The 15,640-nt window shown below is 54.9% G+C and overlaps 1 protein-coding gene across 4 annotated transcripts in view; it reads left to right on the top strand.

Annotated features, from left to right (window-relative positions):
- WHRN (whirlin) overlaps positions 1 to 15,640 on the top strand; it is an 82,061-nt gene that overhangs the window by 27,923 nt on the left and 38,498 nt on the right. For all 4 annotated transcript variants that reach the window (XM_038553212.1, XM_038553211.1, XM_038553210.1 and 1 more), the window contains exon 3: positions 82 to 207. In XM_038553212.1, coding sequence (XP_038409140.1) covers positions 82 to 207 — 126 coding nt within the window. The remainder of the gene's footprint in view (positions 1 to 81; positions 208 to 15,640) is intronic.

The following is a 15,640-nucleotide window of genomic DNA, read 5'->3' as shown; positions in this document are numbered from 1 at the left end:
CAGCCTGCTGTGCTGCCCCCACGAAGTTCACGTCACCCACCCTCCAGGCCCTCGAATAGCTGTCTCCTGTCCCTCCTGCAGGTGAACCTGGTGCTGGGCGAGGGCCGCTCCCTGGGCCTCACGATCCGCGGGGGAGCCGAGTACGGCCTGGGCATTTACGTCACCGGTGTGGACGCGGGCTCAGAAGCAGAGAGCAGTGGGCTCAAGGTGAGGGCCCCGAGGGCCGACTTCCAGGAGGTTCATGGGGAGCACGGAGAGGGAGAGAGAGGGCAGGAGCTGGGTGGGGTGACCTCGGGTTCATGGGGAGCACGGAGAGGGAGGGGATGGAGAGTGGGGGTGGGGGTGACCTCGAATTCATAGGGAGCACAGAGAGGGAGGGAGAGGGGGGGTGACACCGAGCAGCTCCCCCTGGCATTCAGCCGGGGCGACGCTGTCCTGTTAGAGAAGGCTGATGGGCCAGGCACTGTAGCCGACTGTGCGTGGGGCTCATTGAACCCTCAGGCTGCCCCCGGGTGGGCGGCCGTGACCCGCAGTTTCCAGTCTGCGGGTGGACACACGCAGGAGGGGCCACGGACTCGCCAAGCATGCGGTGGGCGGTTGCAGGGCAGGATCCGCCTGGGCAGCGCCTGTTCCACCGCCCAGGGTCTCAGCCACCTCGCTGCTCCGTCCCGCTGCCAGTCCCGCTGCCAGAACTTGCCCGCCAGAGCCCGGGGTCCGGTGACAGTGAGCGAGGCAGGGACGAGGACCTTGGGCCGGGACACAGGTCACCTAAATAAGTGGCAGTGTGTGTTTGGGCTAAATCCTGATGCCGGGGAAGCCGAGGCAGCAGCGATGGGAGCAGTGAGCAAGGGCCCAGGTGGCATCTGAGCCGGCCTTGCGGAAGGAGACAGGTTGGGGAGGAGGGCCTGGGGAAGAAGGGGGTGCCACTGAGGGAGCCAGAAGGCCAGACCGTGGGCACCCGGGTGGCCGGGGAACGAGACACGAGATGAGACTGTGCCTTGTAGCAAAGGGCCTCGAATGCCCCACTGATGCAGGGGGAAACTGATTCTGGACACGGAGGAGCAGACAAGGTCATGAAAAGGTCATGGCAGGTGAGGGTGCTGCTCAGGAGGTGCCCTGTGCGTGTCGTGGATGGGCCGCGGCGGTCGAGGGGGACGGCGGGGGCATCTGTCAGCTTCTTTTAGGAGCGACGATGCAGGTGCAAGAGCTCTGGGCTTGGGGTCCGGAAGATGGGGCTCCACTCCCGCTTTGCTGCTTTTGCTTTAATAGCGGGGTGACCGTGGAGAGTCCCTCCACCTGTCCGTGCTTCCCTTCCTTCTCCCAGAAAAGCATCATAAGTGACAGCTTTTTCTCAGGGCTGTTGAGAGGACGAGGGGAGGGCTGAGCTGACCGGAACGTTAACCACGAAGGTTAAGTTTACCGAGCGAGCGTCGATGTTACGGGCTGCAGGCTTGCGTCCTCCACGCTCCTCTGTGGAATCCCTCAGCCCAGCAAGACCAGCAGTAGGGGAGGGGCCTATGGAGGTGATCAGGTCACGAAGGTGGAGTGTCCTTGGTAGTGGGACCCCAGGGGGCTCCCTCGCTGCACGCACGTGAGGACACGAGGTGGGTGGGCTGTCTGCCGCTGGGAACAGGATCCCCACCAGAGCCCGGCCGTGCTGGCTGCTGACCCCAGACCTCGGGCCTCCAGAACCCTGCCAAGTAAATACCTGCTGATTATAGGCTCCGGGTCTGCGGGGCTTTGTCACAGCAGCCTGGACAGCCCGAGGGGGGCCCCGTTTCCCCAGCACCTTGGTGCCGTTAAATCACGTACCCACACCACCAGCCCTGGAGCGCAGCTTTCGGGAGGGGGCGCGTATTCCAGGCGCAGCCACTGAGACCTGGAGCACCACCCGGCTCGTGGGAGGCAAAACTGGGACTCCCTGCGGGAATGGGGACTCTGGTTTCTAGAACCTTGCTCTCGAGGCTCCCCAAACGATTCTGAAATGCCCCCCGGTCTGAGCACACCCCGTGCTCTCAGGTAAAGGTGACACCTCGATGGGACTCCCAGGAGGAAACAATCTCCTCGTAGCCCACGTGTGTATGTTGTTGCAGATGTTCATTATTTGGGGATCATTTTAGATATACTGGGAAGTCACAGGGGGACTCCCCATTTATCCTTCATCCGGCTTCCCCGAGCGTCGACATCTGTAACCGCGGCGCAGCCGTCAAGGCCAAGAATCTGACGTCGGTACGATGCGGCTCAACAAACCCCACACTTCGTTCAGGGTCACCAGTTTTCCCACTAGCCTAGTCGACTTCACCGCACCGCGTTGCGTTTGGCCTGCCTGCGGTTGTAATTCCATTATTTCCCACCCACCCCCTAGAATCGCAGCTTCTAGGCACCAAGTAAAGAGTTTTCTTTTAAGATTTTATTTATTGAGACGCCTGGGTGGCTCAGCAGTTGGGCATCTGCCTTTGGCCCAGGGCGTGACCCCAGGGTCCTGGGATTGAGTCCCACGTTGGGCTCCCTGCATGGAGCCTGCTTCTCCCTCTGCCTGTGTCTCTGCCTCTGTCTCTGTCTCTCATGAATAAATAAATATTTTTTAAAAATTTATTTATTTGACAGAGAATGAGAGAGCACAAGCAGGGGAAGCAGCAGATGGAGAGGGAGAAGCAGGTTCTCTGCTGAGCAGGGAGCCCGACGCGGGATTTGATCCCGGGACCCTGGGATCATGACCTGAACTGAAGGCAGACGCTTTAACGGATCGAGCCACCCAGGCACCCCAAGATTTTCTTAAATGAATGAGTTGAGGAGATTGGAGAGAAGAAATATGGGGGCTGAGAGAAAGGGATGAAGCCAGGAACACTTGGTGCAGGCAGGATGCAGAATTGGCTCTGAGCTTCCTGGCAGCCAATGCAAAGAGGGAAGCAGGTCAGAGACGTCTGTGAGATGAAAACAGACCAGCCGTGCTTGAGAAGCCCGCCTGTTCCTCTTCCTGAGGCCTGAGAGCAGTGTTCGTCTGGCGTCTCGTAGAGGGAATGCTGTGTGATGACCTGAGCAGTGTCCTCCGGTCTGTCTCTGTCTCTGCACCTGTCCCTCTCGTCACTGACAGGGGGCAGCTTTCATTATCGTGTTGTCCTCTCACTGCAGAGTCACTGTGCCGGGAACTGCTGAACACGTCATACAGTGTGACGTGATTTCTAGGACAACGTGTGAGAAAGGAACATTCTCGTCCCCATTTTACAGGTGGCAGATTTGGGAGCAGCATTAAGCAACTTGCCCAAGGTCACCCAGCTAAGAAGTGCTAGTCCTTAAAAAAAAAAAAAAAAGTGCTAGTCCTGCGCTCACCCAGCACACTCTAAGCCCATGTTTTTTTTTTTTTTTTAATTCTGATTTTTTTTAGATTTTATTTAAATTCGATGAATTATCATAGAGTGTATCATAGTCTCAGAGGTACAGGTCGGGGATTCATCTGTTGTCCGTAACACCCAGGCCTCGTTGCATCCCGTGCCCTCCTTAATGCCCATCACCCGGGGACACCGTCCCCCCACCCCATCCCCTCCATGTCCTTAACCACTAGGCCTCCACCGCCTCGTCGTGAGCCTGGGCTTGCCTTGTGTAGGGGAGGACAGGGGCCCTGGGACCCATGGCCCAGCTGTGTGGGGGTGGCCATGCCCTTCTCCTCATGGGGCCTTGGTCTCTCTGCTTGGACAGTGGCTGTTGAATAGTCGGGTTGGATGATTTGGGAGGCTTTCTCCTAGATTTGCATGTTTTCCCGGCCTGAGAGAGCCAGAGGGTGCCCAGACCCAGAGCCTACTCCATTCTCCTTCCCCTGTGGGTCCCCATACCCACGGAGAGATGCCCAAACAGGTAGCCCGCTGGCAGGTCTTTCATGTGGGAGGAAGGGACAGTGGGAGGGGACATTACACAGAGGCAGCGAGTGTCCGTGGCTGCCCCTCCTTCCCTGTAATCAGCACGTGTGTGCTGAGGACTCCTGCGTGCCAGACGCCGTGCTCGCCCTGTGGCTTCTGAGCCAGCACGACAGATAGTCTCTGACCTCCAGGAGCTTACCTTGTGGTGGGAAGACGGGGCGGGTAGGGGTGGGACCGCCCGATGGGTGAATTGCAATCAGGATAAGTAACAAGAGGGCAAAGCACATGGCACCGCGTGGGTATAGTAACGGGGGAGACCGTCTCTGATCTAGGATATCCGGGAAGGCCTCCTGGAGGAAGAAACATTTCAGTTGAAACTTAAAAGAAGAGAAGAAAATTAATGATGTGAAGGAGGAAATGAGAATTTCCGGCAGAAAGAACAACGCAAATGCTTAAGTGCCTGTAGTGGCGGGAAGGGTTCCCAGATGCAGAGGACGGCCAGCGCGAGCCGCCAGCCGGTGGGGAGAAGGTGCCAGATGATGCCGACGGAGCACGGAGCAGGATGACCACGGGCCGCGGGATTCACCCAAGGCCGAGCGGCCACGAACAGGTGATGCCCGGGATCCGAGGTCAGTGCTGGGGAGGCCGCGCAAGGCCTCTCACTAGGGGGGAGCACGGGCTGCCAAGAGGCCTCTCACTAGGGGGGAGCACGGGCTGCCAAGAGGCCTCTCACTAGGGGGGAGCACGGGCTGCCAAGCCGCCCACCTAACACCAGCTCATTGGGCTGGAGACGTGTGTAAGCACCTGCGCGGGGAACCCAGGAAGAGCAGTTTAATAGATGAGAGCGGTACCGGGGCGCCAGGGCACCAGTGTGCTTCCTGGGGCGTCGAGAGGACCAGAGGCCAGAGGACTGGGGGGCCTCGGAGTCCCTGCGGGGTGCGGCAGGAGCAAGCGCCGCTTTGTAAGCATGAAACTGGCGACAGTAGAGCCATTTCCATTTTCAGGCAAGGCCGCAGAAAAAGGTTCTGTGGAAGTTTCCTGGTCACTGGAGCCCGCCTCCCAGTCCCCGCAGTCACAGGCTTAACTTGCTTGTGAAATGCACCGGCTTCGGCTTCCGGAGAGGCTTTTCCTTCCCTGTCCCTGGTCCCCTCCCCTCCACCGCTGCTCACGCTCCCTGCCACTGGCCCACGTGCGCCTCCCAAGCTCCCTCCAGGGTGCTCACCCCTGCCCACTCACGGAGCGCCCAGCGCTCGTTAATTCCGGTTTCGCAGGGCGCGGGGCACGCTGTCGGTGGGATCAGCACATTGAAATGGAATGAAGGGGCTTGGCTGGGGGGGTGGTGGAGCCCAGAACAGGCTTTATGTGTCAGTAGGCCTCCTTGCGGGGTGCAGAGCTCCCCTGGGTGGAAGTGCTGCCTTCCGGCCCAGCCTCCAGGCTCACTTGGCTTCCCAGAGCCTGAGAGCCCGGGAGCCCAGGGAGCAGGGGAGGGTGAGTCAGAGGGAGCCAGGGAGCCCAGGGAGTCGGGGGAGGGTGTAAAGCTCTGGGAGGAGAAGCTCTTAGGAGGAGGTCAGGCACTTAGGCACTTCCCAGCACTTACCCTGGGGGTGTTCAGGGTGGAAGGGGGGAGCTGTCCCAGCCTCCTGGGAGGGGCTAACTCCACCTCCAGCACTTACCTTTAGACCTCTCTTGTTCCTTTGTACCTGCCCCGCCATCCCCGCCCCCCAGCTTCCAGCCCTAGCACAGAATGAACCATAAAGCCTCATTTGTTCCTTTGAGGACAACCAGATTGACTGGCATTTAGAAATAATAATAATGATGATAGCAGTTGCTAATTATTAGCCAGCTATTAGGAATCCGGCACTGTGCTAAACCCCGTAGGGTTCACTCCCACATAATCCTCAGGGTGGGCCCCAGTAGTGCAGTTTAATAGATGAGCAGCGGACTTGCTCGGGATCATGCAGGGATCTGGGGCCCTCCAAAGGCCACGTGCTGTGCTGTCACCTGCCTGGTACCCTAACTTGCCCCAATAACAAGAGAATGCAGCGAGAGGAAATGAAGGACATATGTTCTTTTCAGAAGTCACCAAGCTTCTCAAGCCCCGTGCGCTCAGTCCTGCCAGGCCTCAGTCCTACCGGGCAGCACAGCCTTCACCCAGGAGGTCATGCCAGGGAGGGGGGCCCGCTGGTCCCAGTCGGCTGCCACCCTGGCTGGGGTTCATCTGCGCAGGATCTCTGTTCCCAAGGATGTCCCAGTTTCGGGGTCATCATCACCCCGCTGCTGGTGGCCGTGGCACAGACCATGTCCTATGCGGCGTCGGTGTCTCCGTGGCTGAGGTCGGCGCTGTGTGCTGCGCTTCCCTGGGAGCCCACGCTGTGTGTTAGCGGGGAAGCCAGCTGGGCTGGGGCTGACCCCTCCTGGGATGGGCTTGGCCAGCATCTATTCTCCTAACTCTTCTTCTCTGGACTGAGCCTAGGCAGCACCCCACTTTCTTTTTAGATTTCATTAATTTATCTGAGAGGCAAAGTGAGCGGGAGAGAGCGAGCACAGGAGCCAGGGCAGAGGCAGAGGGAGGAGCAGGCTCCCGGCTGAGCAGGGATCCCCATGCGGGGCTCAATCCCAGGACCCCGGGATCATGACCTGAGTGAAGGCAGGTGCTCAACCTCTGAGCCCCACAGGGATCCCTGGTGGTTCTTTAAACATTTTATCTCCCTGCCCACGACAGAGCCTGGCATACAGTAGGTGTTCAGAAAAGAGTTCTTCAGTGAAGGAGTGAGTCTGGCCAAGGCAGACCCCAGACCAGGCCTTTTGACCCCAAAGCTCCGATCTTGACCACCCTTTCATTTGCATCCTGGCCCGAACACAGCACAGGGCCTGCGTTTTGTTGTTGTTGTTGTTGTTAAGGATCAAATCCCACTAGGGAGGGTTAGTGATCTTCCCACTCACCTAGGGTGTGAGCTGAGAAATCAGACCCTTCCCCTCTGAGATGCTCGCCTTTGCGTTGAGAGCAGCTGAGTAGCAGCCACGGCCCGCAGAGAGGTCTGCTCATCACGGGGGCCCGTGGGCATCACATGCCACCCCCGCTCTTCCCTGATGGAGGGTAGGTGGTGGGAATCCCTCTAGGCAGACACATCCCAGCCTCCCAACCTCCCATTTTATACATGGGGGTGTCGAGGGCCAGCAGCAGAGGAAGGCACTGGCTGAGGGTCATGGAGAGGTGGGGCTGGGACCCACTGGACGGTTTGACCTTGCCAGCTGACTGTCTCCACACTTCCCCGAAATAGTCCTGCTGGGAGAGACGAATGAGCTTGGCAAACTCTCTGAGGCTGCTTACTGCTTATTCTTGGTGGTGGGGGCGGGGGGGGGCGTGGCTACTCTGTGTTACCTGTTTAATGAGGATCCTCTTTTTTTTTTAAATATTTTATTTATTTATTCATGAGAGACTTACAGAGAGAGAGGCAGAGAAAGGGAGAGGGAGAAGCAGGCTCCATGCAGGGAGCCTGATGCGGGACTCGATCCCGGGACCAGGATCACGCCCTGAGCCAAAGGCAGATGCTCAACTGCTGAGCCACCCAGGCGTCCCTAATGAGAATCCTTTCAGGGTATTTTTTATTTGTGATTGTGGCTGATTTCTATGGCAGTCCTAATGAGATAGCAAAAATTCAGTATTCATATTTATATAATTCCTGACAGTGGATAAAAATCGTAGATAATTAGGGCACATTACCAACAGTTCTCAGCCTATAAATTCTACAACGTAGATGAAGAGACCAATTTTTTGAAAGATGTAAACTATGAATACTCAAGAAAGAAAAAGAAACCTGGAGTTCTGCGTGTATGTGTCAGAGAAACTGAATTTGTTTTTAGAAACCATCCAAAAAGGAAAACTCAGGCCCGGGTGATTTCACTAATGAACCTCTTTTGAACAGTTAAGGGAAAAAAAAAAAATGCTACACAATCTCTTCCTGGAATTAAAAGATGAGACAGTGCAGGGCGCCTGGGTGGCTCGGTTGGCTGGGTGTCCAGCTCTTGGTTTCAGATCAGGTCATGGTCTTAGCGTCGTGAGATCGAGCCCTGGATTGGGCTCCACACTCAGCAGGGAGAATTCTCTCTCTCCCTCTGCCCTGTGCTCCCCATTCACTCTCTCTAGAATAAGTAAATAAATCTTTAAAAACTAAACTAAACAAAGATGCGACAATGCTTCCCAGCTCATTTTACAAAGCCAGTGTCGTGTAATAACATGACCAAATCCATACATTGCAGGAAAACTACTGACCACTGCCATTCAGGACGTGCTGAGTGTGAAAACACTCAACAAAATATGAGCAAGTCAAATCTTTTGATCTATAAAAGGAACATATACGGGGACCAAGCGGGGATGCCTTTATCCAAGGAATGCTAGGCTGGATGGACATGTGAAAAATTAGTGTTCTTAGCAGACTAAAAGGGGAAAAAAAACCCTACATATGAACGGAAAGAGCATTTAACAAAATTCAGTGTCCAGTTATGATAAGAGCTCTCAGCACACTGGGAATAGAAAGCAGCTTTCTTGGCTCGGTGACAGGCATCCACACAAACCTCCCACTAAACATCCTTAATGGTGAAAAATATTCAGAATCAGCTTGTAAACATCTACAACAAAGCTTTCTTCTAAGAAAGGGAAAGGCTTTCTACTAAACGCTTTCTTCCAAGATTGAAATGAGGCAAAAATGTCTTCTCTCACCGCGCCTGTTCCGTATCCTACGAGACGTTGTAATCAGTGCAGTAAGTCATAAAAAGAAATGAAAGGCACACAGATATGGAAAGAAGAAACGAAACCCTATTTACAAAGACTGTCGATGGAGACGTTCCCAAAGAATCTCCCAAAAAGCTCCTAGAAAAATAAATTTAGCAAGGTGGAATGATAACCAAGTCAGCATAGAGAAGTCAATTGTATTTCTATCAGCTGGCGGTGAATTAGTGGAATTCAGAATTCATAAATACAGTTTAGAGGAGCACCCAGAAGTACTTAGGTGTAAATAACAAAATATGTGCCACGTTTGCTGACAAGTGCAACACAAAAAAGACATAAATAATTACAGAGAGACACAGTGTTTGTGGATGGGGGTGCTCAGTGTGATGGAGATGTCACGTCTCCCGAATTTGGTCTAGATTCAGTGCAGTCCCCATGTCCAGTGCTAGTAAGCTTTTTGGTAGGTATTTATTTTATTTTTTTATTTTTTATTTTTTGGTAGTTATTTATAAGCTGATTCTAAACATTTAAGTGAAGAGAAACTAGCAGAGCCAAAGCCATTCTCAAAGGGAAGAGCGCTGTGGGAGGACTCGCTGCTCATCTCAGGACTTCCTGTAAGGCTGCAGTGGTAGGATTAGTAACGGGCCCACACAGACATCAGCGCAACAGCGGAGCGAGTCCAGAAATAAACCTACACAAATATACTGAGGTGATTTTTGGCAGAAGCACAAAGGTAATTCAATGGAGAAAGGATAGTATTTTTTTTTTTTTTTTTTTTTTTTTAGAGATTTTATTTACTCATGAGACACGGAGAGAGGCAGAGACACAGGCAGAGGGAGAAGCAGGCTCCATGCGGGGAGCCCGATGCGGGACTTGATCCCGGGACTCCAGGGTCATGCCCTGGGCTGAAGGCAGGCGCTCAACCACTGAGCCACCCAGATGCCCCAAGGATAGTCCTCTCCATAAACAGTGCTGGGACAGTGGGTGTCTGTGTGCAAACCAGTGAACTTAAACCTAAACCTCACACTTTCTGTGAACATTAACCCAAAATGGAGAAGATACAGTGACAATACTTATAGGGGGGATGCATAGGAGAAAATCTGGGTGACCTCGAGGAAGTGTTCTTAGGCATAACATCAGAAGCAAGATCCATAGAAGAAAAATTCGACAAACTGGATTTTATCAAAATGAAAAACTCTGGCTCTGCAGGAGACACTTCGAAGAGAACAGAAAGACAAGCCACAAAGTTGGAGAAGAAAATAAGTTCCGATCATATTTTTGACAGAGGACTTGTCTCAAGAATTTATAAAGGAAGGGACAGCAGGTCTGGGAAACGGTTTTGTACGGAACTGCAGTGTGGACACGTGGCTCTCCATTCACCTGTCGGAACCCACGGGACCGTACACCGCAGGGTCCACCTCAGATTGTACCGAATGTAAATTTTTATTTTTATTTATTTATTTTTTAAGATTTTATTTATTTATTTATTCATGAGACACAAAGAGAGAGAGGCAGAGTCACAGGCAGAGGGAGGAGCAGGCTCCAGGCAGGGAGCCCGATGCGGGACTCGATTCCGGGACCCCAGGATCATGCCCTGAGCCCAAGGCAGGTGCTCACCCACTGAGCCACCCAGGAGCCCTGCATGTAAATTTTTAAAAATGAGCCAGGTTGGTGGGGGGGGGGCGGTGGTAATAGAGTGCAGACTGAGCCAAGTGAAGGTAAAGGAATCTAAGTATATTACCGATGATTCACACCACCACACTCAGAACGGAGAAGAAAAGCAGTAGTCTAAGTAATTTTGAAAAACATTATTTTGACTGATGCTGTAAGGCAAAAAAAGACAAGTAGAACTATACACAAACACTATTCCAGTTGGCAGGAGTTTTTTTGTTTTTTTGTTTTTTTTCTCAAAAGCTTACGGGGGCACCTGGGTGACTCGGGCTCTTGATTTTGGCTCAGGTCATGATCTCAGGTCGTGGGGACTGAGCCCCGCGACGGGCTCAGCATCGAGTGCGGATCCTGCTTGAGATTCTCTCTCTCTCCCCCTCTGCCCCTGCCCCTGCCCCTCCCCTGTACCTCTTGAACAAAGCCAAAAAAAAAAAAAAAAAGCATGTGGGTTAGGAATCCTGAAACTACTTCATTTGTATGCTCGGGTTGAAACACTAAGTAATCATGTTTTAGATAATGAGAGCCAAGTTCTCACTCTGGCAAAATGCTCCAGTAAGGAAAGGAGGAAATGGACCCCATGGGACTGAATCAGTCAACGGTATCAGTGTGGACGCAGTTACCAAGAGAAAGAACGTGGATACGTACACGGGCACATAGGTAGACGCAAAGACAGCCGTGTGGGTGTGTGCGGGGGGTGATCTAGAGCACGTATGTATAGTTCTTTGCTCTATCTGTGGAGAAGGGCTGGAAGTAGGGACACCCCAATAAAAATGAGTACCCCTTGTGCTCAGATCTTAGTTCCTAAGTACTATTTTCTAAATAAAAGGAGCTGGGGTGGGGTGGGGTGGGAAGGGTGCCTGGGTGGCTCATTTGGTTAAGTGTCTGCCTTTGGCTCAGGTCATGATCCCGGGGTCCTGGGATCAAGCCCCATGTCGGGCTCCCAGCTCGATGGAGAGTCTGCTTCTCCCTCTGCCCTCTGCCCCTGCCTCCCTGCTCCTGCTCAAACTCTCTCTCTCTCTAATAGATAAATAAAATCTTAAAAAAAAAAAAGGAGCCCGGGATCTTTGTAGAAATGGTGAGTCCAGGCCCTGGGCAGGGAAAGTCCAAGGGGAGCCTGGGGCATCCTGGTGGGCCCCACAGAGTGAGGATGTGCCATAGAATCAGCCCCGTACCGCTCAGCCTATGGGGTGCGCGTGGAGCCCCGCGGAAGCGCTCCCGGGGGCCGGAGGAGAACGCGGGAAGCGCCACGGGGCCGTGCTGATGTAATTGCATAAAGAACTAAATAAATAGACGAGGGAGAAGCAGCAGCTCTCCTCCAAGGAGGAATTCCCATTAATAAACACAGAATAAGGGAGCAGGAGCTCACTGTCCAAACATGACAATACAGTAACAGTTGCCGCAGGCAAGATGCCCTGGGGGGTGTTAAACAGTGAGCGAGGTTGAGGCAGAAACAGGATTTTTCATGCCTAGTGTGAAAATCTCTCTACCAATATATATTTCCTTTTTTTTTTTTTTTTTAATTTTTATTTATTCATGAGAGACCCAGAGAGAGGGAGAGAGAGGCAGAGACACACACAGAGGGAGAAGCAGGCTCCCTGCGGGGAGCCCGACGCGGGACTCGATCCCGGGACCTCTGAGCTGAAGGCAGGCGCTCGACCCCCGAGCCCCCCAGGTGTCCCCCATATTTCCTAATTGTAAAAGGAAAAATAATCAGTTTGCGGCAGAGGATCCTTGCAGATACCACCTTGGCTACATGTAATGAATTTTTTCCGAAAAATCTTTATCTTTTCCTAATTGTAAACGCAGGTGTTAGAGAAACCCGGTCACACCCCGACTCGGCCTGCAGCCCCAGGACCCTGGCGACGGTCAGCGGCGGGCCTGTCTGCAGACCTCCTCCTGGCCTGTCCTACTCGGGGTCCCGGGCGCTCTTCCTGTTCCCTTCTGTTCCTCTTATGCCCCGACCATCCGCTTCTCAGAAGGTTGCTTCCCCTTTGTAGCTCACAACCTGACGTCTCTGATTTGTCAGATTTTGACTAAGTTATTGCCACTTGAGCGTGGAGCTGGGCCTGCTCAAAAATAAAGCACAAACGTGTAGCGGAGGCGTGTTTCAGCGCGCTTGTTACGCTCGCCTGTTGGTGCTGAGATTAAGGCCTGCGGTGCTCCCTCTGCCAGCGGGTCGTGCCACGGGGCAAGGGCAGACCGGCTTCCGTCTTCCTCGAGGGGGGTCGGGAGGGGGTGCAGAGGGGAGCGGCCGCCTTCCTCCCACCCCGCACCCCAGGGCCCCGTGGGCCTCCCCCGTCGCTGGAGCACTGCGGGCAATGGGGTGGGCGCCCGGTGCTGGCGGCCTGGGGAGCACGGCGAGGGCCGGAGGACACAGCACCCGGATTTGTGCCCCGTACGTGCTCTGCGTGGAGATCGTGTCGATCGGCCAGAGTGGGCGTGAGAGACACAGACGGAGACTCCCGGAGCCCCAGCTGAAGAACTGGCGATTATCCGCAGCCAGGCGCCCCCCGAAGTGACTGTCAGGGTCCCACCTTAATGAACCCCAAAAAGTCCCCGCAGTAAGTGCACGCCGTGTCATCCTTCACAGAGAGGCCAGCGGACTGAGGCTCCCAGACGTCGTCACCTGCCCAAGGTCCCACAGAAGGGAGCAGGGGAAGTGGGGTGGGGACTGGCCCCAGAACTCTCCCGTCAGCTCCTTGACCTTTCAGCCCTGCGGTCGTGCGATGGTGGCCACTCAGCACCCCCTGGCCCTGCCTGGGGTCCCGGCCACCAGCAGATAAGCGACACCTGCCCGGTGTGCCTCAGAACCTGCAGGAGACTTCCGGCCCCTCAGAAAACGTCCCAGTCAAAGCTGGTGGAAATGGCAGGAGGTACGGCCAGGGGAGGTTGGTAATCATCGCAATAGGGGGGATGATAGCCACGGACGTAAGTTAGGGCAGAGCAGTCTTCCAGCTGTTTCTACCTGACAGTAATAATAGTAATCCCCAGGGCTGGGGAGCGCCCCCTCTGCGCCAGCCGGGGTGCACAGAGTCCCTTAGTCCTTGCAGCAACCCTGTAGGAGGCCCTAGGAGCACCCCCCACCCCCCGTTAGAGACCCAGAGAGGCCGCGGAACATGCCCGAGGTCGCACAGCTTAGCAGGCGGAGGAGCTGGTGTTGGAGCTCGGCATGACTGCCGCTTAGCCACGCAAGTCCCGTCCCCACGCTTCCCTCCCCTCCGCCAAGCCCAGTGGCTCCTGCGGAAAACTGCAAGAGCTTGTGCCCTTGCAGAGTGGTTCTCGGGGGACCTGGGGGAGGAGCAGGGGACCGAGGGATGTTCCGCGGTCGGTGTAACAGCAACGGCACAAGACACAAGATGGGCTGCCTGTTGGCCACTCACAGCGGGCGCAGTCCCACCTAGGGGCTTTCTGCGGCGTGCTGCTCTGTCCCCATCACCGCGAGGGGTGCTGATCGTCACCATCCCCGTGTTACGCACGAAGGGACCGAGGCCTGGTGAGAGGAGGCGGCCTGCCCACAGCACGCTCCTCACCGGCTGAGGACGGGCGATCCGGACCCTGGGCCCCTCGGGCCCCGTGCTCGCCTGTGCGTGCTGTTGCCGGCGGCGTGGCTGCGCAGGTGTGAGTACACGCGCGGGGGGCAACTCGGCTCCGCCAGGAAGGGTACTTAGCTGCGCTGAGGACTGCTAGGTCGTGGCTGCCGTGGGTCAGGAGGGGGACCCGTCGCCCGGATGATGGGATGGGCCCAGCTCGACTTTGAAGGTTATTTAAGTAAGAACTTACGACTACAGCCGTACTTGAGCACGAAAGTATTATCCGGGGGGATTGATGACAGCAACAGCGAACACGCACAGCCGCTGTGTGCCAGGCCCTCGAGGTCATTCCCAGGCCGTCTCACGGCGGCTAGATGCGAGCTCTTTGGAGTCGAAACTACTGGCTGTGTCCCTATCTCCCTGGACTCAGTTTCCCCATTTGTAAAGCTGGGATAATATTACCTCTAGGAACGTGGTGAGGGCATAGAGAACCTCTATAAAGCACTTCACACAAATGAAAGGGCGCAATAGACGCTGGCTTTAAACGTGGTTTCTGGGTGTCCGTCTAACCCGGCCTTAGTTCACGAGGAAGGTGGGACTCAGAAAGCGGGAGTGGTTTGGGACGCCTGGGTGGCTCGGTCGGTTAAGCGTCTGCTTTTGGCTCAGGTCGTGATCTCAGGGTCCCGGGTTTGAGCCCCGCGTCCAGCTGACTGGTCAGCGGGGAGCCTGCTTCTCCCTCTCCCTCCCGCTCTACCTGCTTTTGCTCTCTTCTCTCTGTCAAATAAACAAGATCTTTAAAAAAAAAAAAAAAGTAAGTAAGTAAGTAGGAGCGGTTTGCCAGGAGGGGCTGGCCGAGGTCATGGGCCTGGCTCTCTGCTCTGATCGCCCGTCATGCAGTGTCCACCATGGGCTGCCTCCAGGCCGGGTCTTGCGTTGCCTCTCCGGGGTGGGATAACCCTAAGGATGTTCCTTCCAGTCCTCTCACTGGTGTGCCAGCCTTGCCCCGCTCCGGGCCCTCTTGGGAGGAACGGCGGCAGAGCAGCCCCTGATTGCTTTGGGGACTTGAAAGTCCCCCGACTCTTTGAGCAAGAAGTAGGATAACAACTTTCAAGCGATTGCTGAGCTCTAACCTTTTATTTTTATTTATTTTATTTATTTATTTTTTGCTCTGACCTTTTTAAAGGACAAGCTTTGCTTCCCTTTTGGAGCTTTTCCTCGGGGCCGCCTCTCCCTGAGCACAGTGGTCCCCTCTCGATCCTGGACAGGGGTCCACGAGCTGTGAACCTCAAAGTTGGTATCTTGTTTCCCTTCCCAGGCACCGTGGAGGAGAAAGCGTGCTCCCTGTAGGTTCCAGGCTCGCTTGCTTGTGAACCGTGTCGGCCGGTGCATGCACGCCCTCTCTAAATCAACCAACCGACCAACCAATAAAAAGATAAATAATAATACCACCAGCACCTGTTAGCTTAGTACTGTATTGTCAGGATGCAGTGAGCTAGTGCGTGTAAAGCCCAGTGCCTGGCACGTGATAAGCACCTCCCAGAACCCATTGTGTGGGTGATTTTCACTAGCCCCGTGAGTGGGGGGTGCTGGTGGGTGAGACTGGGCTGTACTGGCATCTGAAACTCTCCGCCAGCTGATGAATCTGGGCTGATGCACGTCTTTCCCAAAGAGCCGGAAGGGGATTGTTTTCCAGAAACCCTGCACATACCAGGGGACTGTTTTACCCTCTTCCCCCCCCCCCCCCCACCTGCCCGATGGTGCCACATTCTCTACCCTTCCTTAGGATGCTCTCTTAGCTGGGTTTGTGACCTGGCCTCCGCATGGGTGGTTAATACATTGCAAATGTTCAGGCTGCCTGG

The sequence above is a fragment of the Canis lupus genome, chromosome 11, assembly GCF_011100685.1.
Source record: "Canis lupus familiaris isolate Mischka breed German Shepherd chromosome 11, alternate assembly UU_Cfam_GSD_1.0, whole genome shotgun sequence".
Lineage (NCBI taxonomy): Eukaryota > Metazoa > Chordata > Mammalia > Carnivora > Canidae > Canis > Canis lupus.
Note: the sequence above shows the minus strand (reverse complement) of the source record. Positions and strands in the feature narration are given on the sequence as shown.